The sequence below is a fragment of the Ranitomeya imitator genome, chromosome 10 (genome assembly GCF_032444005.1).
Source record: "Ranitomeya imitator isolate aRanImi1 chromosome 10, aRanImi1.pri, whole genome shotgun sequence".
Lineage (NCBI taxonomy): Eukaryota > Metazoa > Chordata > Amphibia > Anura > Dendrobatidae > Ranitomeya > Ranitomeya imitator.
Window position 1 is genome coordinate 113,679,768 of NC_091291.1, and position 25,000 is coordinate 113,704,767.

At 42.8% G+C, this 25,000-nt stretch overlaps 1 protein-coding gene across 1 annotated transcript in view; it reads left to right on the forward strand.

Moving 5' to 3' along the window:
* The window catches only part of MORN1 (MORN repeat containing 1), a 346,148-nt gene that overhangs the window by 109,755 nt on the left and 211,393 nt on the right, over positions 1 to 25,000 (forward strand). The window contains exons 9-10 of the mRNA XM_069741579.1: positions 15,579 to 15,702; positions 16,298 to 16,467. Coding sequence (XP_069597680.1) covers positions 15,579 to 15,702; positions 16,298 to 16,467 — 294 coding nt within the window. The remainder of the gene's footprint in view (positions 1 to 15,578; positions 15,703 to 16,297; positions 16,468 to 25,000) is intronic.

Genomic DNA, 25,000 nt, shown 5'->3' on the forward strand with positions numbered 1-25,000 from the left:
AGGTCGTAGGTTGCCTCAGACAGACTTGGCTGTAGCCACTCCATCTGGCAAATTCCACTGTATAACTCGGGGCGTAATTTGGGATGAAAATGCCCTTACATACCCTTATGGCAAGGGAATCCGCAAATTTTCCGGGTTGGTAATGGTTATGTACATTGTTAATATGTAGGACCACATAGGGCAGCATTGTTAACATATAGGCCCACAATGTGGAGGAGGACATTACTAATGTTTGGGGGATATTAATGAAAGGGTTTTCCACGGCTGAGTACTGCCGAAGAGCTCCTAGTTAAAAGACTAGAAGCTGTCCTGCGGGATCCGGGATCGGACGCAACACATTGAATGGAGCTGCGCTATACAAAAAAATGGTGGCCTTAAAGTTCATAGCACAGATGGCAGGGAATAGTGATGAGCGCAAGTCCTCCTTACTCTAGTTACCCTTGTTTGTCAGCTAATCCCCCATGTTTATTGGCTGTCTAACATGTGGCCGCGGGGACTCGGACATGTCACTCGAGCACCCATGATACTTGGTGCATCATGTGACCACGGGGACTCGGACATGTCACTCGAGCACCCATGATACTTGGTGCATCATGTGACCACGGGGACTCGGACATGTCACTCGAGCACCCGCGATATTTGGTGCATCATGTGACCGCGGGTTCTCGGACATGTCACTCGAGCACCCGCGATATTTGGTGCATCATGTGACCCCGGGGACTCGGACATGTCACTCGAGCACCCGCGGTACTTGGTGCATCATGTGACCGCAGGGACTCGGGCATGTCACTCTAGCATCCGTGATACTTGGTGCATCATGTGACTGTGGGTTCTCGGACATGTCACTTGAGCACCCGCGATACTTGGTGCATCATGTGACTGCGGGGACTCGGACATGTCCCTCGAGCACCCGCAATAATTGGTGCATCATGTGACCCCAGGGACTCGGACATGTTACTCGAGCACCCGCAATAATTGGTGCATCATGTGACCCCAGGGACTCGGACATGTTACTCGAGCACCCGCGATATTTGGTGCATCATGCGACCGCGGGGACTCGGACATGTCACTCGAGCACCCACGGTACTTGATGCATCATGTGACCGTGGGGACTCGGACATGTCACTCGAGCACCCACGGTACTTGGTGCATCATGTGACCGTGGGGATTTTTACATGTCACTCGAGCACCCATGATATTTGGTGCATCATGTGACCGTGGGGACTCGGACATGTCACTCGAGCACCCACGATATTTGGTGCATCATGTGACCGTGGGGACTCGGACATGTCACTCGAGCACCCACGATATTTGGTGCATCATGTGACCGTGGGGACTCGGACATGTCACTCGAGCACCCACGATATTTGGTGCATCATGTGACCGTGGGGACTCGGACATGTCACTTGAGCACCCACGATATTTGGTGCATCATGTGACCGTGGGGACTCGGACATGTCACTCGAGCACCCGCGATACTTGGTGCATCATGTGACCACGGGGACTCGGACATGTCACTTGAGCACCAGCTATACCTGGTAAATCATACAACCGCGAGGACTTGGACATGTCACTCGAGCTACCGCAATACTTGGTGCATCATGTGACCGCCTGGGCTCAGACATGTTACTCGAGCACCCGCGGTACTTTGTGCATCATGCGACAGCAGGGACTTGGACATGTCACTCGAGCACCTGCAATACTCGGCAAACTCGAGTAACGAGCACTTGCGCTCATCGCTTGTAGGGAATCCATGTGCACCACCCCAAAATGTCAATGACTTATTCCAGATTTCACAGCATGAAAGGCAACGGTTATAAAAATGATCAGAAAATAAGTTTAACCGCGTGGGTAGCTGCAGGTCCCTCCAGGGCGTTCGGATGTGTTTTCGTTGGTTTCTAGTAATGATGGCAAAGATAATAATAGAAGAAAACTAGAATTAAAAAAATTACACTCAAGCCAAGAATGAATGAGAACTCAAGAATAAAAACTCCAAAAATACAAAACCGATTCCATCAGCCTTCGATAAAAACACAAATGAGAAGAGTTCCTAAATTATTCATGTATTCTTATTATCAATTATCGGGACATACATGGTAATCAAATTTTACTTAGGTCATTTTAATGTGGAAATACAGATAATTCTAACCGCCCCACAAACTTTTTCTCCTTCCTGTACGGCTGGAATATATTAATGTCATCTTAAATCTGCACTGTTGTAATGCAACATTTGCCTCCTCATTGACTTCTCCATATTGCCCAGAGCTTTTCTTTTTATTAATAATTTATGTTGTATATTCCGTGAAAAACAGCCGTTCAAATTCCTAAAGTCAGACTGTCAAATTGAGGAATTGGTTATCAATACTGGATGCGCGGCAAAAATCTAATGCCGGTCTCTCGATAGAGATCTAATAGTATTTAAAAATCGGCTTCTGCCCGGCGTCTGTAGGGCTTTTTTTTTTTTTTTCTTACTGAAACAGAAGAGGCTTCGGAATCCGGTAGTGAAAATGTTAACATTTCACATATGGAAAATTGACATTTTTCTCTGCACAGCAAGAATTTTATCCTTCTCACCTTTTTAAAAGCATTCTCATTCAGTCAAGGTTTCTTCGAACAGCGAGCGGAGATTTAAAACGAGGAGCGCCGAAAAGAAAATCATGCAAAAAAAAAAGAAAAAATATCTTTTTTCTTTGAATTTCACAAGGTTATTTATAAATAGAGATTAAGGAATGAAGTAAGAATGCATTTCTATTATGCGTCCCCCGAAGAGTGTTAGTGGCGGTTTTGTGAGATGTCTTGGCTTGTCTTACGGTAGTTTGTTGTCGAGATGCAAAAATTTGTCACTTTTTAGAAATATTCTTGTAGACTTGTGTCTTGGAACTCCTCTCCACACCTCATCACTGGTGCCAAGGTGCTCGATTCTGGTAGGGGACTATTTGTATGTTTTTTTTCAATTTTGTCTTTTTTAGATCACTCACTGTATGCCTATAAAAAAAAAGTTGTGGATGATTCCTTTAGTGCTCAAGCCTTGCGTTGTTGATATCTTGGAAGCCATGCTGTTTGAGGGATTGAATGAAGAGTAGAGATGAGTGAACCTCAACTTAAAACTTCATGGTTCGTACCGGACACCCGGTGCTAAATTTTCCTGCTCCTAAGTTCAGGTCCCCATTGTTTTCAATGGGGTTCGGGTTCCGGTTCAAGTTCGGGTACCTGAGCCAAACTTTGGACTTAAGTTGGGGTCGGGTACCAGAACCCAAACTTCCATGGGACCGCTCATCCCCAATTAAGAGCTATGTTCTGTCCATTGTTTTTTGTGGACAAAACGCTATTAAGAATCCATGTGTGGTCATAGCAATGCAAAAGTATTTAGAAATGGTGCTGCTAATACTAATATATTGGTGGCTGGGTGAGTAAAGAAATAGTCATCAATGAATGGAAACTCATCATAGTCATGGTCAAGAACTTTGCCAAAATCCAAAAAGTCCAGGAACCAAGCCAACAGACATCCTACTTCAGATTCTTTTGTTAGTACACAAAGTAGTTCCAGGTGCAACGTTTCGGCCACGCAGGGCCTTTATCAGACCATGAAAGTAACAGGCATGCTTGCTCATATTTTCATGGCTTGATAAAGGTCTTGTGTGGCCAAAAGGTTGCACGTGGAATTGTTTTGTGTACTAATAATGTAATCTGAAGGAGACCATCTTGGGCATTGGTTGGTGAATTTTTGTACCACTACAACGTTTTGGAGGGTTGCAGTAAGACTGCACAGACTACGGAGGAGTGCACGGGATCCATCTATTGCAATTATAAGTGTTTGCCAAATTTCAAGTCTGCTGCAGACAAGTTGAAAAGTAAAAAGAAGGATAATACTTCTTGTCGGGACATGTCATAATAACTACCTATGTGCTTATTAATATGTGTAAGGCTGGCCATAACCATTAGATGGCTGTCGGCTGAATGAGGTTTGGTCAACAGTCAACTGTCCCGTACATAGGAGCACCTTGTTCCTTTCTTTTCTATGGAAAATCTGCCAACTGATACGTTAGTCGTCAGCTTTTAATGCAATCGTCAGTCTGAAATCGGACTTGTGCAATAGACATTTCCCCCTGAGTCCTGACCATAAGTCGTCTGGTGCCCCCATACATGTTAGACCGTCGGCTGGAGATCCATCGATATCGGTTGACAATAGTCTGTGTATGTGGGAACATCCCAAGAAAAAATAAAATGAACATATACCTTATGGTAAGTAAATAAGTGAACAGTAATAGTAGATGTAAATAATGTAGGGCACTTAGTTAATGCTATGTTGATAAAGAAAGCATAAAAGCCATTCCACCGCGACAAGGTATACTCAATCAGGACGGTCCTAGCCTAGTACTAAATCCTTACCTTGTCACCCGACCTCAGTGTGAATAAGGACAGAGCGGGACACAGGCCCGACTGCTCAGACACCTGTCCATGGGAAGCTTTATAGATAAATGTCGAGCTCAGGAAGGGGGCCATGCTCCTGTTTGTACAAGAAAAAGTACAAAAAAGTATAGCGAATCAAAATAAATATGCCAGAGTATATTTTGGAATAGGTTGAGCATGTTGACATTTTGACTATTTGCAGTGCAGTTATACCAACTTAAAAGGGTATTCCCATTTCCAAGATCCTATCACAATATGTAGTAGGTATTATAATAATAATAATAATAATAATAATAATAATATTAACAAATACCTCCAATTGGAAATGTAGTATAGTTCTTCTAATTCGCTGGGTCTCTTTCCCCATCTACAGGCACTGCAGTAGTTTAGGTATCCATTTTTACGAACACCGATATAGTAACTATGTTGTATTGTAACTATGGATGCATAATGTCCTGCAATGCCTGCACATGGGGAAAGAGACATAGCGAATCAGAAGAACTATACCACATTTCTAATTGGAGGTATTTGCTAATATTATTATTAGTACACCTACTACTTATTGAGATATGATCTTGGAGATGGGAATACCTTTTTAAGCTGTGGCTCATTCTTTTGGTTTTAATGTGTATGGTGGAGTTATTTAGTAATTATTCGGTAACAATATTCATAAAAATCTCATATGAATGAAAAAAGTGAATGTAACCGTAAAATAAAGGAAAAAAAAGAAAAGAAACAACACACGCAAGCGTAATATTTAGTGTCTGTGCTGACGCTTTTCAGACTTAGCACCTTTATCCCTATGAGTAAGAGCTGCTAAGTCTGAAACCCGTTAGCACACGTCTTGCAAATTTTTTCCCTTTTACATGTTAATAGTTTTTACATTCAATATTATTTGTTTTTAGTAAATGATTGTATTCCAAGTGTCTAGAACTAGAATCAATGCAATAACCGAAAATACAATATCATCTCGAAGCTGTTCTGCATGGCTTCTATCCGCACCTGTTCCTCAATGGCAACTGGCATGAAAATGACATCAGGTCTCCTGCGTGATCCTTCTACTGCATACATATATTTTTACTACTGCTTCCTCTAGCCGTGTAGCACCCAGCTATAAATATCCCCCCTTTGAAATATGCTTCTCGGACTTGGTACCAAAATTTGTGCTCTGGCGCTATTTTGAGCCTTCAGAAGCTAAATCATCCTTCGTGCTGGAAGAAAGCAGCCAGCACCAGCAGCTCACACATAAATAACCCAGAGATTTACAATTCTATGGATGGAAGGATGCATGAACCGTACAATGCAAGTGCTCAAACTGTAAATGGCTTCTTAATAAACTGAATTTCCAGGGGCCGCGCACACATTCTTATATTTTGTGCCCGGTAAAATTGGTAGAAAACAAGGTCAGTGGAATTTGTCACGCTGCTGTCACCAGTTTACGGCTTCTCAGGAATTTCTTCTTCTTAAGACATTTGGGGAGGGGGTAAAAATGCAATTTTGTGCCTTACAGTAAAATATTGAATATGCAAATTGTCTTTTCAGAGTGGAAGAAGATTAAAACTCTAAACTCTAGTGCTACTTGTTGGAAATAGCAATCCTAGAATGTCAATATTGACCCTTGCCCCATGGCTTAGGATAAAATCCAAACCAGAATCTCAATTTTCAGACACTTTGTTACGGTTTGCTGCCCCTCATCAGTGCAAAATATGAGGTCTGATTTGGCATTGGCATGCCAGGCTTGGCTTGTCACTTCCTAGAAGGAGAAACGTTACCCTTTGGATCTTGGTCAGACGCCTCTTACCCAGACAGAACAGATCTCATACTTTTCACTGATGAGGGGCAGTACCACGAAACACAGTGTCTGCAAATTGAAATTCTGGTTTGGCTTTTATCCTAAGTCATGTGACAAGGCTCGTTAAAGAGTCGATATTGTCTTTTGGGATTGCTATTTCCAATAGGTGGCACTAGAGTTCTAGTCTTGTTCTTCTCTGAAGAGACAATTTGCATGTTTAATTTCCCAGAAGAGCATTGCAAGGCTTAAAAGTCTCCTCACATTGGCATGCAAGGCTTAGCTTGTCTCTCTCCTCAAGGAGAAATGTTACTGGATCCCAGTGAAATAATATTAACTAGGTTGGTTCTCATGTAAATTAGATAGTGATAGTTGCTGCAAAAGATCAAAAGCAGACATGGCGTCTACTATCACAATAATAATAATAATAATAATAATAATAATCTTTCTTTTAATATAGCGCTAACATATTACGCAGCGCTTTACAGTTTGCACACATTATCACAATAAACCCCATGTGTGCTGGAGATATAGGTATATTAGTGGGGGGATGCACTTACCTTCTGAGGTTGTGCAATTATCTGCATAACCCGCATAACCCTGTTAAAGGGGTTGTTCAGCTTCTGGCTACAAGTCTGCAGTCACTTTTTGTGACTGCAGACTTGTTAAAGGGACACTGAAGATTGTTCCCTCCAAATTCAGGTGACAGCCATGGAGGCGGGGTTTTTGGGTGTTTGATTCACCCTTTCCTTACCCGCTGGCTGCAATATTGGATTGAAGTTCATTCTCTGTCCTCTGTAGTTTATGCCTGCACGGAGGCAATCTTGCCTTGCGCAGGTGTGTACTATGGAGGACAGAGAATGAACTTCAATCCAATATTGCAGCCAGCATGCAGCCAGCGGGTAAGGAAAGGGTGAATCAAACACCCAAAAACCCCGCCTCCATGGCTGAAGATTGTTCCCTCCAAATTCAGGTGACAGTGTCCCTTTAATCTTCACATCAAATGCCCTGTGTGCTGTGAGGATTCTCTGGTACCAGCGCTAGGAGCGGCGGGCTCGTGACAGCAAATACGCAGTTTGCATACATGCTGTCACATGCCGACTAGATGGGCACAGCGTCGCTCAATGCGAGGCCGGACAAGTCTAGTCGCAATGTGGCTGGAAGTATGAAAATCGCATATTTGCGGTCTTATAATTGTCTGCTCCTGGCGCTGCCACCGGAGAGACCTCACAACTCTGATTATTCACAACTCTGCAGTCACATAGAATGACTGCAGTCTTGTAGCCTAAGGCCGGACAACCCCTTTAAGGGCTTGTAGAATTTGGTCTGTCAGTTGCTCATTGTTTCCTGAGCAATGAAGGACTCACAACACTGCTGTATATACAACTACATACAAAAATTGCAGGACGGTGATGCTGTTGATAATGACCGTCCAAAGAATAAAAGAAGTAGCCAAGGTTCCTTTATTGGTAAGGCATGCAAGCTATGCGTTTCGATATAGATTTGGTATCGAAACGCGTAGCTTGAATGGCTTACCAATACAAGAACCTTGGCTACATCTTCATTATCATAACCCTGCAGGGCAGTAATCAGCCTGGTAGTGTGTCTCAAGGCATAGATTAAATAGATAGAACATGGAAGGGGAAACACATGCCAGGCACAAATATAAATGTATATATATACAGGGTGGGCCATTTACATAGATACACCTGAGTGGGCCATTTATAAAATGGCCGACTTCAAAATGGCCGCCATGGCCACCGCCCATCTTGAAAAATTTCCCCCTCCATATACTAATGTGCCACAAACAGGAAGTTGATATCATCACCAACCATTCCCATTTTATTTAGGTGTATCCATATACATGGCCCTCCCTGTATATCTTTTATTAATGAAATTGATAGAACCAGAAAAATTATAAATGAGGAAAAGAATCACAGACAAAACTGACATGGGGAAAATATATGATGCGTATACACATGAAAAATGGCTATAACATTAGATGAGTGATACCTGGAAGGTGTAGTCTGAATCTGTTCATAAATAGGATGAGATGCAGATGGCTCCGCAGCCGGAAGTAAGAAAACACAGCCAGGAAAGATAAATAGCAAAAGTTAAGTAATTCAACATCAAATACTTATACCCAAGTAAGGAAACAAGGAAGCACACCCAATGCGCGTTTCGCTAAGGCTTCATCTGGGGCCCCAGACGTACCCTTAGTGAAACACTCATCTGGTGTGTTTATCAGCAGTGCCCGTGCCCCTGCATTTTTTCTATATGGTTAAAGTACACAGGACTTACCGTATCTTTGTCATTGTTTATAAGTAAAAGCTTCAAATTGTCGCTGTATTTTTTGACATCTTGATCCCATTAGATAGATGATGTGACAAATAGAAAATCTGCAAATCATTGTAGGCAAAAATTCTGGTTTTAACCCTAAAAAAAAATCACTAGCTGTTTAATTTCTCTCTAGCTTACTGTCCTCTGCCTGTTGTAAAGTACAATCCATCTTTAGATAGAGACATATAGATGGATTACAGGGAGTGGGGGGCTGATCATTGTTCCTTTTTTCCTGCTCTTCTGTCTATCACACTGCATATAGACATAGCAGAGAGGCAGATTTCAGTTCGGGGCAGGGCATTGGAACATGAGCATGCTGGAAAGTGAGAGAAAGGACGTTACAGCTCTTATAGTTCTGGCAGAATGCCAATGAAGAGAAACTCTACTCAAAAGAAGTAGATGTCAAGTTATAAAGAATGAGAATCAGGACAGTTCCTGGACCTATTACACTGGCAAAACAGTTTAACTTATTGCAGGGTATGAGAAGAGCAAGACAAGGCTTTTCTATAGGTTTGTGAAAAATGACATTGGTGCTTTAATACTACGGAGAAAAGAGCTTTTATTGTTACCTTTATGTGCACTTCCTAAAGCGCAGATCCTTTTAATGTTACAGACTATGCAATAGTAGAGTTCAGGGCCAGTGTAAACTTTTACCTGTGTGTTGTCTTTAGAGCAAAAAGTATGGAACAATAACTGTAAAAATATGTCCCTCCGACCCTGTAGCATCTCTCTCTTCTGCTTTTTTATTTTATTCTTTTTATAAGATTACATGATGCCAGTGATGACTTATTATACCAGCCGGTGACTGCTGCAACCGGCCACCAGCCTCAGCAGTATTATGTCCTACTTCTTTTGGAAGAATACTCTGTGGACTGACGAGACATAAGATGAACTTTTTGGAAGTTGTATGTCCCATTTACATCTGGTGTAGAAGTAACACCACATTTCAGAAAAGGAACATCATACCAACAGTAAACTATGGTGGTGGTAGTGTGATAGTCTGGGGCTGTTTTGCTGCTTCAGGACCTGGAAGACTTTCTTTGGTAAATGGAGTCATGAATTCTGCTGTCTTCCAAAAACTCCAAACTTTTTTTTAGTTTTCCTTCCTGTCCTACTATGTCAGTGTGCACAAGTTATACTTTCTTAAAGGGAATCTGTCACCAGGTTTTAGCTACTCCATCCGAAAACAGCATGATGATGGGGAATGGACCCTGAATTTAGCCATGTGTCATTTACTGGGCTGCTTGCTGTAGTTTGCATCAGCTGCAGATCTAGCAGTTCTCTGAATGCTGAGTTGTGTATAACCCCGCCCACAACACTGATTGGCAGCTTCCTGTGTACATAGGCAGAAAACGGCCAATCAGTGATGGGTGCAGGGTTACACAGAGCTCATGAATATGGACGACTGCACAGAAGCTGGTTTACTAGACCTCTAGTGATGATTTTACCAAAACTACAGCCATCAGCCCAGTAAGTGAAACATCGCCGGAATCAGGGTCTCTGCCTCTACATTTTACTGCTCTCAGATTACGAGGCAAAATCGTGGTGAAAATTCCCTTTAAAATAAATGATTATATTTTTTCAGACTTGATATCTACCAGTGCTTCAGTCGCTCACCTTAGCTTCCTAAACTATAATGTCTGATATAGGGAATCGTTTACGGGTCGTTAAACAACATCGCTGAAAGGTGCAGATCTGTATTAACACCATGGCAACCAGACCTCTGCCTACATTGTCAGACATGTCATGCATGGATTTTGCATTTATTATGTGGCTGTGAGACACATGCTGTTCATTCACATCACTATATTCCCTGGGAGATCCTTTTTTTTTCTGGTGCTCAAGCTGTTTCTAAATCACCAGTACGAAGTGTGGTGCGGTGCTAATGAAAAAGGAAAAACTGATAAGAAAACGCTGTGCTCAACCCTATCAAGCTCATTTTTTAAGCTTTAATTTATCTGATATTTTTTAAAAAAGAATGAAGTATCTCTGTGAATAGCTTTGAATAAAGTTCTATGTGTTTCCATGGGAACAGACTACAAACAAGACCGATGTAGTCTGATCTTTCAGGAATACTCTCTTCCATCTGTCCTACCAAATATATGATTGACTCCCGAGAATTGGAAATTACAGGCAGCCACGTTAATATACGGCCATCGATGTCTTGTGCGAATAGGTCGATTTCCCCCTCTAGTTCACAGTTGGGGACCACCTTCTCTGCATACTTACCAACATGGCTGTTAGAATAGAAATGTTTAAGTCCTGCCCGATCCCTTAAAGGAAGCTCCCTGTCCCACCAGTGAACACCCCCGAAACCAGGTGGATCACCCACTTTGGTTTGGCATTACTTAGACCCCACTTTTTTCCAGCCTAGGACAGCTTTAAGAAAAGTGTCATTAGAATATGACCTGTTTATTTAAATTAGATTTTCCTAGTAAAGTTATTTAATTTTTTACAAGTTTTGCTAATGTTCTTTTTTATTTTATTTTTTTTACAAATTTTCTTATGAAAAACAAGCAAACATAAAACGTAATGTTCAAACTGTCTGCTAAGCTTAATATTTGACTCATGTTTACTGTTCCGTACAGATGACTTTTCAGCAGTCTCATTATCATTACAGAAAGTATTACAATGTCAAGTAACACCTCTATATAGCTAATAACACAGGTCTGCAGGATCCACTATTCACAATAGGTGATGTCACAGCTCACCTCCTCCTCCTCCTGTACAATGACTGATAACACCTCTATATACAGTACATAACACAGGATCCACCATTCACAACAGGTGATGTCACAGCTCACCTCCTCCTCCTCTACAATGACTGATAACACCTCTATATACAGTAGATAACACAGGATCCACTATCCACAATAGGTGATGTCACAGCTCACCTCCTCCTGTACAATGACTGATAACACCTCTATATACAGTAGATAACACAGGATCCACCATTCACAATAGGTGATGTCACAGCTCACCTCCTCCTCCTGTACAATGACTGATAACACCTCTATATACAGTAGATAACACAGGATCCACCATCCACAATAGGTGATGTCACAGCTCACCTCCTCCTGTACAATGACTGATAACATCTCTATATACTGTAGATAACACAGGATCTACCATCCACAATAGGTGATGTCACAGCTCACCTCCTCCTCCTGTACAATGACATAACACCTCTATATACAGTAGATAACAGGATCCACCATTCACAATAGGTGATGTCACAGCTCACCTCCTCCTGTACAATGACTGATAACACCTCTATATACAGTAGATAACACAGGATCCACCATTCACAATAGGTGATGTCACAGCTCACCTCCTCCTGTACAATGACTGATAACATCTCTATATACAGTAGATAACACAGGATCTACCATCCACAATAGGTGATGTCACAGCTCACCTCCTCCTATACAAAGACTGATAACACCTCTATATACAGTAGATAACACAGGATCCTCCATTCACAATAGGTGATGTCACAGCTCACCTCCTCCTCCTGTACAATGACTGATAACACCTCTATATACAGTAGATAACAGGATCCACCATTCACAATAGGTGATGTCACAGCTCACCTCCTCCTGTACAATGACTGATAACACCTCTATATACAGTAGATAACACAGGATCCACCATTCACAATAGGTGATGTCACAGCTCACCTCCTCCTCCTGTACAATGACTGATAACACCTCTTTATACAGTAGATAACACAGGATCCACCATTCACAATAGCTGATGTCACAGCTCACCTCCTCCTCCTGTACAATGACTGATAACACTTCAATATACAGTAGATAACACAGGATCCACCATTCACAATAGGTGATGTCACAGCTCACCTCCTCCTCCTGTACAATGACTGATAACACCTCTTTATACAGTAGATAATACAGGATCCAGCATTCACAATAGCTGATGTCACAGCTCACCTCTTCCGCTTCTCTACACAATGACCCTCGCCCAAATCAGACCATATCCAACAAATACTCCTATAGCAGTGAGTCAGAGACAGTCAGTTGCCTCTTGTGTCCATGTGGCTGCTGGAAAGAAGTGAAAGTATGAGTCTAATGTAATGCCTAGTGGCCAATAGGAACATTGCATTTTTTTATGCGTAGAAGATACTGATGTCGAAATTAAAAAAAAAAAATGATGATTTTTTTCAAATCCATTTAAAGGGGTTTTCCATCAATGATGATGCTTTTGGGAAGCCCTGCATGCAGCTTGCCAAATCCTAATAGTGTGTAATGTACACACCCACCCGGATTTGACTCCGCTTGCCAATTTCAGCAAGTATAATTGTCGCCATGTGCCGATTAGCATCATATCGGCTTCTGAGTAAAATCTATTGATCAACGTGGCAGAGAATTTAGTTGGCAAATCGCATATTTACGGTCTAGTGACGACCTCTGGAACTGGTACGCGAGCGTGTACATTACACACCATTAGGATTAGGGTTTGTATAGGGGAATTAATTATGATTGCTGGGGCAACATCTTAAAAATATATCGCCTCAATAAGAGGGTTGTCTCATGAACCATAATGGTGGCATGGAATCCCAATGGTGGGGGAATGGCCGACGTGAATCTCGCTTAAACAATGGGACAACGACTCTAGGAAAACACCGGGCTGCTGACAGCTACACTCTGCTGTTTTGTAGATGACCATAAGGATGGTCAATGACTATCATGGCTGACTTTGCAACCTCCCAGAAATAGCCAAGCAGAGACATCAAGATGAAAAGCAGAATACGAATGGGGTCAGATTGGTTGGACGTCCTCGCGATTTACCACCAACGTCTTTCATCAGACAACCTCTTGATGGAGATTTATGCCATTTTTCTACATTCTCGGCAAACCTGCCCTACTAAATGTGACACAGGGTATCCCACTTAGAAGAAGCATCTAGACGGTGATTGTAAAGTCCCCAAAATAATTAAACACCAGGTTATAAATTGAAGTATTGCTCGTTATAGAGAGGAGATGGAGAAACTCTCCCTGGATTTGGGAGACATGTGACGGCAAAACATCATTAATCTAATTCTTCTCTTCCATCCTGATAAGGAATCCGACAATTGTTATGTCTGACAAAGAATATTAATTCGCACGTAGTTTATGGCAAAATGATAAATGGCAGGGAATCTGTTGATTATGTTCTCCGGTTTTGGAGCGGATGTGGTCAGATATGGTTTCTAATGTATACCCTTTGGGAATCCCTGAAAATAAATTGTCTTATGTTGTGTCTTTGGGATAATTTCCTGGGACCTTTAATGAAAACTCTTGGGTCTTCTTGATGAGGTAGTGACCAAGACAAATTGTTACATCACTCTCATTTTATTACATTTGTTTTCAGAACCTTCAGACATTTTCCATCGGACGCATTATGTATATAAAGGGTTCCTCGGTTATACACTGCTCAAAAAAATAAAGGGAACACTAAAATCCTACATCCTAGATATCACTGAATGAAATATCACAGTTGTAAATCTTTATTCATTACATAGTGGAATGTGTTGAGAACAATAAAACCTAAAAATGAGCAACGTAAATCACATCTAATATCCCACGGAAGTCTGGAGTTGGAATGATGCTCAAAATCAAAGTGGAAAATTAAGATACAGGCTGATCCAACTTCAGTGGAAATGTCTCAAGACAAGAAAATGATGCTCAGTAGTGTGTGTGGCCTCCACGTGTCTGTATGACCTCCCTACAATGCCTGGGCATGTTCCTTATGAGGTGTCAGATGGTTTCCTGAGGGATCTCCTCCCAGACCTGGACTAAAGCATCCGCCAACTCCTGGACAGTCTGTGGTGCAACGTGACGTTGGGGGTTGGTGCGAGACATGATGTCCCAGATGTGTTCAATCGGATTCAGGTCTGGGGAACAGGTGGGTCAGTCTATAGCTTCAATGCCTTCATCATACAAGAACTGCTGACACACTCGAGCCATATGAGGTCTGGCATTGTCCTGCATTAGGAGGAACCCAGGGCCAACCGCACCAGCATATGGTCTCACAAGGGTCTGAGGATTTCATCTCGGTACCTAATGGCAGTCAGGCTACCTCTGGCAAACACATGGAGGGCTGTGCAGCCCTCCAAACAAATGCCACCCCACAATATTACTGACCTACTGCCAAACCGGTCATGCTGAAGGATGTTGCAGGCAGCAGATCGCTCTCCACGGCGTCTCCAGACTCTGTCACGTCTGTCACATGTGCTCAGTGTGAACCTGCTTTCATCTGTGAAGAGCACAGGGCGCCAGTGGCGAATTTGCCAATCCTGGTGTTCTGTGGCAAATGCCAAGCATCCTGCAAGGTCTTGGGTTGTGAGCACAACCCCCATCTATGAACGCCGGGCACTCAGACCATCCTCATGAAGTCGGTTTCTAACCGTTTGTGCAGACACATGCACATTTGTGGTCTGCTGGAGGTCAGTTTGCAGGGCTCCGGCAGTGCTCCTATTGTTCCTCCTTGCACAAAGGCTGAGGTAGCGTTCCTGCTGCTGGGTTGTTGCACTCCTACGGCTCCCTCCACGTCTCCTGGTGTACTGGCCTGTCTCCTGGTAGCGCCTCCAGCCTCTGAACACTACGCTGACACACAGCAAACCTTCTTGCCACAGCTTTCATTGATGTGCCATCCTAGATGAGCTGCACTACTTGAGCCACTGGCGTGGGTTGTAGAGTCCGTCTCATGCTACCACGAGTGGGAAAGCACAACCAACATTCAAAAGTGACCAAAACATCAGCCAGAAAGCATTGGTACTGAGATGTGGTCTGTGGTCCCCACCTGCAGACCAGATAATTGCCAATGATTTCCTTCTGTTGTCTATTTCATTTGCACAACAACATGTGAAATTGATTGTCAACCAGTGTTGCTTCCTAAGTGGACAGTTTGATTTCACAGAAGTTTGATTTACTTGGAGTTATATTCTGTTGTTTAAGTGTTGCCTTTATTTTTTTGAGCAGTGTATTTCTATCATTATCGTACCCGTCATAGTTTTTTTTTTTTCCTTTTTATCGAACAGATGAAAACGGGCGAGTCTTGAGAATCAGTGCTGGAATTAAACACACACCATCTGCTAAATCTCAAGCTACCAGCCTCTTGGAATTAATTGAAGATTTTGAAGAAAAGCCGATCCAGACGCCATTGTATGTGCATTTACCGTTCTGATCACAATTGATTTAATGTCTATAAATGTTGATCGATGATGCTGTTTGTTAAAAATGTGCAAAAATGGGGCGAAGCATGAAACGCGGATCATCTCATGCATCCCCTGTGACCCTGCTCTTACCGTCACTTAGTGTGTCAGTCTTGCCAGGAGGTTAGCCTACATGGAGATCCAGGAGGTCACGGAGTCAGGTTGGTTCCCTGCATACGCTCTTCTATGGGCCTCCACCAATCTCCGGCCCTCGTAACTCCAGGCGCACTCTTAAAACAAGTGCTCTCTGTAGAAACCTAAGTGCAGTTTATCAATTGTGAGTCCTGGAAATGAAACAAGTGCTTAGAAGCCTAAAATGTTGAAGCATTTTTCACCGAAGCGTTCAGGCTTTTAACAGGAGGTTTGTTTGCACTGACGTTCACTGTTATTTGTCATTTCTAAGAGGATGAAAATAACTATGATGTGTAGATTGTGGGAAGGAGCTTTGATGTAAAATGCTACCTGAGTGGAGATTTTGTCAACGTGTAGGCGATACATGTGAATTCATTTCTCCTACGGTTAATGTAAGCGTTGTTTATCCGCAGTGGTTATGAATGTATAAATTATCCGCTGTCATATATAATGGAAGAAAAGCAACCGCAGGACAGCAGCGATCCATCATTATGGAGCCAAACTGGAGGGGAGTCATCTAGCGCCCAGAAGTCCCTGTCGTCACACCACGAGACTGGAGGAGGTGCATCCGAGAGGCAAGATGGTGAGTCATCCAAAAACAGGTCAATTACCGTATATACCTCAATCTCAGAGCAACGGTCAAAATGAACCTCCCAAGTATGAGTTTTGCTTAGAGGACAGAAGGACATAATTTGTTTTTTTTACATCCACCCTTGTGCCTCTTCTCAACATACAATACTTGTTTGGATTCTCACAACCCAGTAGCAACCAGGGCTGGGCCTTTTGCCCATGTGGCCCATCTCCCCATGGACCCAATAGTTTGCTTGTTCTTCTTCCATATTGTGCTTGGCCTACAGCTCAAAAATAATTTGGATATATTAAAAAATCGTTAAACTGCTCAGTCCAGTGGCTGATACTTAACACCCAGCACTCTATTTGTAAAACATATCTTCAAGATCTTTGCTCACATCATGAATAACCGGTGTTATCACAAACAGCTGATAGTCAACTTTTATGGTGGAGATCAGAGCAAGTTTTGATCTCAACTTAAACCCTTAGATGCCACTATCAATAGTGACCCTGGGATCTAAGCAGTTAGACAGATGAATGGGGCGCCATTTTTCACCTTATCTTTACCCTTGCTGTGTAGCCTTAAAAAGTCAAAGAGCTTTTACATAAAAACAAAAAAATGATGGTTTGGTGATCAACTCATGACCACCTTCTCTAATCCCTGAAGGTTTGTTTTTATCCGTGTAGGAAGCTCCATGCTTGTGCAATGTAGTGTTCCATGTTAATGGCCGACCACATGGTTGTGTTGAGTCCTTTAGGAGATCCACTGTATGCATTGGATCTCAACCATGGCTCCAAAAAAGGATTCTCGAGATAGAGACCTCTTTTAGGACTTCTGACATGGAAAACTATGGACAATGATCCATTATATTTTGGGGACCTTTTATTGGGCTTGAGTAGACACAATATAGGACTGAGTGTTTTTGGATCTAGTCCTTCAAATTCGAATGAACATTGGTGAAACAAGATGGTGGTGGAGCACATTTCACCACCTTTCATATAGAAATTATTTTATTACTATGGTAGGTTACCTGCCAATGACATATATTTGTTGCAGATTTCCACTTTGAGCATCAACATCAATGCTTAGATATTATAAGTAGAATGAACTGATTTACTTGCGACAAACAGTAACCATTATTTAGCGCTATGCAACATACTCCATCACTTTTTCCTATTGATACCGTATTTGACACCTACCGAAAAGGATCCATTTGGTTCAGCTCTAGCATTAACCATGACTAAGGACAGTTCTGTGTGTCAAACGCATCTTTTTTTGCTTGATGCACTATTTTTTTAATGCACCTGGAACCTTTTAAGTTGTAGTAGTAAAATGGTGAAGTTTTATATCCGAGCGGCTGGATACCTTCACTTTGTAAACTTTTTTACTTGCTACGCTGAAGTTGTCCACAGCCAATCTACGGGAGATGGTTGACTTTGTACTTTGTTCTTGGCCCTCACACATCTTACTGCTTTGTTTTCCTCCTAGATCAGTGATTCTTAGAGTTGACGTGAATAGATTCGCACATTTCAATCCATTGGTCACGACAATGTTCAGTAACCGCTAGATGGCAGCGGGAGAACCGCCTTCTATGTGATGGCATCCTTCTTTTGATTAGTCAGCCTGACGCCCTGCAACAATGTAACTGCGCCACGATGGCTAATCAAAAGAAGAGTCGCGGGTGCCAACTGGTCAGAGGCGATTCTTCCTCTCCCAACCAGTGGCCACAGACCAATGTCGTGGTTGATGGACTGTGACGTGCAGATCTGTTCTGGCCAACCTAGTGCTTCTAGATGCGTTTGGCATCTGCTAATTATTGTGCATGACCGTAAGGGTTTTCAGAGTCAATAGAGCCAGATAAGGCTGGGGCTACATGGTGACTTTGGCTGTGGCCAATGATCTCCATGTGTCTCTGCTGCATCGCAAAACAAATGAATGGAGTCACATTGAGACCTCTAGGGTACCGCGTCAAGCATGTCACAAAAAATCCATCAGGGCCTGATTATTTCTGACCCCATTGGCTTCCTCAGCGACACATAGCGATTTATGGCCAAAGTCACCTTGTAACCCTTCCACAAAGAAGGACAACGTGTCTACAGTAGACAGGGGCACAGCTACAAAGTGGGCAGATGAGTCGCTACAAGCACCACAAATAAAAGGGGGCCCAAACCCACCGCTACATAAGAAGACCCCGCATTATTGTAAATGGCACATTAAATGGCTGAGACTTTGAGTTAGAGATTTTCTTAATTTTTTTGTGCTTTAGGAAAATTGATTTTGCGTTACAGCAACTTTCCTCCCCTGGTGCTAGATAGGTAGAGAGTGTTAATAAAAGTAATAGTAAAATTCCGAGGGCGATTCCCATTTAGAATATGAGGCAGAATGAAATGAGGTCACTGCAGTCAATCCCTCAGGCAGATCGGTTTGATCTCTGGCTGCCCTGCAGGCTGCTTTATTGGCCACAGACACAGTGTTTCTCTAGGATTGAGCTTGCTGAGATGCTCGGTTATTGTCCCTTATATGATTGTCTATTTTTGGAGTTTTGATCATGCTCACATTATCGAAAACTAGTATGGTACCTGCTAGATTAACATACTAGATTGTTACCATAGATATGCAGGACATTGATATCAAATTAATAGCAACTAATAGCTGATTGGTGGAAGTCCCGGGTTTGAGATCACTAACGATATATTGATGAACTGTCCTATGGATAGGTTGTTAAATGGGTTTTCTGGTCTTTTGCTAAAAAGTCTGCATTAACTCTGTGACTACAGACTGATCACAGCGTGCACACTGCACATTGTCAGGATTCTCCGATGTCTGCAGTGAGACCGGGCAGTCATGTGACCGCAAATATGCAATATTGTTACTTCCGGCCACAGTCCGGCTAGACTTGCTTGACTTCACTCAGCATTGTGTGAGACTAGGCACGTCTATATTTTAGAAACACACGGCACTCATAGATCCTGTTGTGAATGGTGCTCAAGTCAGGTTTCCAGCCCATCAGGCGTTTGTCGTGCTAGACGGTACCCCTACACCCCAGACCTGGATCTACAGCGCACTTCATTTTGCAATTATTTGCTTCCTCTGATGCAACTTTACTCAGTCACAGTACCCAGGACCCTCCAGCATACTCATCCCGGATTGCACCAATACGAAGGCTTCTTTTTGCCCCATATATAGTGTGCTCCCAAACCCAGTTCTTGTTAAAGATTATTCTGTTGAAGGTCCCAGAACGGACCGAAAACGTTCAATATTACTAATCTTTGAGCTGGATGCACAATAAAAAGAATACTCAACCTTTTTTTCAAACAACGAGTGCCAAGTTTTTTGTGATTATTACTAGGCACGTCTAGTTTCAATGATGGTGGAATTATGCAAATTGCATACTTGTGACTACACATTCTCGTCGGCAATACTGGAGAATATTTACATCGCACGTTGTGAGGATTCAGAAGCCTGCAGTCACAAAAAGCGAATACAGACTTTTAGCACATATTGGTCAAATCTTTTAACCCTCTTTGATTAAACCACCCCATTAATGCAACTTTCAAATCGCATAGGATAAAATGTGAATAATAACTAATCTTGAGGTCTTAAAGAAAACGTGACATGGGCAGCACAGCATGAATCAGGCAATTGCTGCATTATTCGAGCCCTGTATATTTTACTATGAGACGCTGTGGCATTTCAGAGAAAACAGACTCAGCTGATTAGTCCAAGAGGCAAGTCCCCAATGGAGTGGGACAAAGAGAAGCTGCCAAGTAACCTGCCTCTTGGACTAGTCAGCAGAGACTCATAGCCCCTGTATGATGCTAGTCACTACTCACGGACAAGCCATGAGGCTGGGTAATCAAGAGGTCTGAGGTCTAACCCCCCAGAAGGGCTACACCATAGACAGAGGGTGCGACAAAGGTGGAGTCAGGTAACAGTCCGAGGTCAGAATTCCAAGAAGGTAGAGGATCATGACAAAAGGGCTAGGCAAACTGATGGTCAAGGAAAACCCAAGGTCAAGTAGCAAAGATCAGAATACAAGACTAGTAGCACAGAGCAAGCACACACCTCATGATAAAAGCTACAGTTGGCCAAAATGTAAGGCAGAGAACTGGCTAAAAAGCCAGGTAATTATTGTGAAGTGGAGACAGATCGATGAAGCTCTGGCACACGCTGGTCCTGATTAGATGGCGAAAGGCTAAACTGTCACTCAAACACTGACAGCTTAGCACGTCCCAGCATCCAATTGTACTGCTGAGCTGTCCTAGATTGGACGCCAGAGCTGTCATTCACTGCATAAAGACACACTGATAGGAGGAATCGTGACACCTTGACCTACTTTTCAAAGTATGGCGTCAATAACGCAGCCGATTCGTGCAGCATGAATCTCATGACAGGGTCCCTTTAACTCAACCCAAGTTAGCAGTGCGGCAGAGAGGAAACATTCACAAACTCTGGCCTGAAATTCAGCATATTCCTTTTGGTGGCTTGGGGCCCACCATACTGTGATGTAAGACTAGGGTGGCATGAGGAGTCTGTACCCAAGGTGGAAGAAAGTTGACCCATCAGCAGGTCCCACGAGGGGCAGCGTTGGATCCATGGAAGGCCATTTTTACGCTCACACTCCAAGTATCTCGTTTCACTGTCTTATGTGCAGATCTATCCAGAAGTAAAGGATTCCCCATCACTTCTTTCGAAACTTGGAAATGCTCATCAATACCATTGGAAGAGGATGTTTAATTGTTATTGAGATTCCAGATACGTTGTAGACTCTTCCCAGTGATCTATTGTCTTTTATCTATTATTTATCTAGCAGATTGCATGGAAAGGTAAATCTCAATATTATGATTCCAAATACGTTATCCCCCAGTATATTAGCGCTTGAACTTCTGGTAGAATGAATAATAGTTTGCCACCCCAGGGTACACTGCTAGTAACATGGAGCAGAGGTAGGGCATGAATAATAGATCACCTGCAGAAATTGAAAACAAATATATCTGTTTGTACGGAGACAACGGAAATATCTTAATTGTGCTGAACATAGGAATGTTATGTGATTTTATGTCCTTTCTTTTAGAGATGGGAGAATCGATTCGCAGGTGTCCGGTCCATCAGTCAGGTCAGTAATCTGTGACCACTGGACGGGAGCCCTACAAGTCTCCTCACCTCCCGGTATTTCCTGCCTCTTTTTTGGTTAGCCGGACTGGCGCCACATTGTGTCTATGTCATAACGCAATGATGACATCTCGAGGTAAGGATATTCACAGACCACCTGGCCAACAGTCACAGATTACTGACCTTGCCGATGGACCGGAGCCTTGAGAATCGATCTTGTGTTGCTTTCCTTAAATGCTCATTGTACTTACTGACAACCTGATCTCATTTGATAATGTGATCGACAACTGCAAATCACTTTCTTTAATGATTATGTTATCTTATTCCTGGACAATCCAAAGTGGCACCTACTAGATGTATAACTTACTATCCACTGCCTGTTGTCAAGTGTCATCTGTCTCGAGAAGTAGAGACACATTACATTGAGAGGCCCGGTCTCTCTCTGCTCCTGGTTTCCTGTCTGTTAAATTGCATGGAGCCATAACAGACAGAGTGACTTTCAGTTAATGGCAGACAAGCTGTTGGACATTGGCTGGAGCATTGCATGCTGGTAAGTGAGTGAACACAAGTTCCAGCACTTATAGTCCTGATAGAATGATGTAGATGTGGAAATGACGAAATGACAACTGGAAAAAGTAAACGGTAAGTCACAGATCATGTGAATCAAGACAGTTTCTTGGCATATCAGACTGGTATATGTGCTAAAAGCAGTTGTTCTAATGATGAGGGTAGGAAGATGATATGTTCTGCAAGTTTTTTGGAGAGGACAGGAACATTTTAAGGGTATTTTGTCCAAAATTGGAAATAAGAAAATGCCCTGATTACTCCTTTACCAGACTATCGAATGTGATAAGTAATCTGCTAATATTTAAAGAATACGTTGTCAAGCCCCAAAAAGTCACTCCAAGGTACTGGCCGCTAGGGGTTTCCCTTATGCATTACTTTCTTGTGCCCTGCCTGTTGTAAAGTGCAATCCTTCTCTACCAGCAGAAACGTTGAGACAGATTACCGAAAGCGAGGACTAGGCTCTGTTTCTGCTCCTGCTTTTCTGTCTGTCACAGGGATACCAGAGAGGTGGGTTTTCAGTCCAGGGCAGGCGAGCTATTGGACAGTGGTAGGCGCAATGCATGAAGGGAAGTGAGAAATTAGAAGTTCCAGCACTTAGAGTGCTGGCAGAATAATTTTAAAGAAGAACAATCAGAAATAGTAGATGTCAAGTTATAGAAAATGTAATATAGATATATTAGACTGCACAAAGAGCAGATTTATCTTCATAGCAACAAGACCTTGGTTTTCTACAGGTTTTTGTCGACCAGAACACTTTTATGTAGGCATTGGCATGTAGACTCTATTTATAAAGTTATTTATTAATAGTACCATACACTCCAGTCCGAGGATACCAGATTATCGACATGTAATATAATGACAAAGTAATATGGCACACAATTAGTAGAGTAGTACTATTCAAGTTGGGGTTACAGTGATTGTCTCATTATAGAAAGTGCAATATGGCGAGGATATGCCCTCTACTTCTGATTGGATGAGGTCTGACCGCTGGGGCAATCCTTATTGTTGTTTACTGAACAACAGGTGACCGCCGCACCGCTGTACAGGGAGACACTGCAGAGGCGATGCAACCCCTGAAGTCCAACAATTTCCTGGGGGTCCAGGTAGTCTGACTCCCACCAGTTAGAAAGTTATGGCATGTCTCCCAGGGACAAGAAAGCACCTTTAATATTTAAAGGGTTACTCTCAAAATAGCAAGTTATCCCCTATCCAGGGAAGAGCCACCATCACGGAATTGGGAGGGTAAGGGTACCCCTACTATGGACAGGGGGTAACTTGGTATTTTTGGGGAATGAGCCTTTAAGAATGTGAATTAGATAAGTAGATCTCAGATTGATGGATACAGATAGAAAAAATAAAAGCAGCACTTTTCATGCAAAAATGGGTGCAATTCCTCCCAAGGTTATCACCAAAACCTCACGTATACTAATCTAAAAAATGGGGGCAACACTCCAAGGTCAGATAGTGAGAAAACGGATTTTGCCTGAGCTGAATAAAATCCGTTTTCTCACCATCTGAGTTTGGAGTGCTGCCCCTTCTTATTGGATTTAGGTAGAATCTCCCTGTGATCTTATTACAATATTCCACCAAGATATATTCCATTTTCTTTAAGGATTGCCAATGAAACAATGTAAATTGCACCGGCTTCTCGTTGCGGGGCACTCGCTGCTAGAAATTCATGACTTTTGTTGCTTTAAACAGCTAGCTCATTTGTATGCCTCCTCCACGCCAGACATTTTGTCTGAGTCACAGGGAGGCCTACCTACTCATAAACTGAGTCACAGCGCTGGCTCTATTGTCAGGACCACGCAGGCTTTCGCTGTTATACGTAGCAGCTCGAGCACTTTGTGTTTGACAGTGATTCACGGTCACCCTGTGTCGCACGCGGAAAACCGGAGCCCGAGCCCTGGCAGATTGGAGAGAAGAGAAGAACGCTCAGAAAATGCTATTACAGATTCCACACTGAGGTTTAAAGGGACTAATCATCTAAATCCTTATTGTATACGAAGCGCACTAAGATGCTGGTCAGGAGGTGGCGGCAGTGTGCCTTGTGGATATTACCCTCCTCTGGGCAGGCATGTAGGCAGCTGGCCAGGATCAAACATACGCTGATCAGCTTTACGTTAAGTCAGTAACATTTATTATTTTGTGATATTGACTCCGGTAACGGCGTGGGATATTGGAGACAGTAAAGCCAACATTCACACTTCAAGTATGGACAATGGTTGTCCTGACCGGCCACAAGCCTCTATGAGAATGTCAGGTCTTCATGTGAAAGCCGCCAAGAGAAATCACTGCAGGTGGCTTGTCTCCAAGAAAACAAAGTGATCGGCAATCCAAAATCAGACATGCGCGATTGATATCTCCCCCAACAATCCATTGTCCACACATTAGAGTGTTGACCCGTTGATATCGGCATGTGCAGCTGACTTTAGTCTAATTTATATCGGGGGCTTAAACCTTCAAATTAGCCAGATTTTGTCCAATCAGACATATATGACATGGACCCCAAAAAACAAGTCCAATCCGTAGAGCCTCACATCACATTTTACAAGACATAAAACACCTTCATAGGGAGTCCATGCCTCAATGGATAAAAGCTGTTTTGGTGCCGTGACAGGAGCCTACACAATATAAGCAGGGTATGTGTTTGCCGACACCAGTCTGTAAAGGCCCCCATGCACATTAGACTAACGTCAGCCGAACCCACCAATATCGATGGATTCAGCTGACAGTCTAATGGGTATGGGGGCCCGCGACCGATGATTGGCAGGGAAGATAAGGATCTGGCATGTCCAGTTTTGGATTGCAGATCCTTTAGATCTCCGAGAGATAAGCAGCTGTCAGAGGAGATGGGCAACATAGC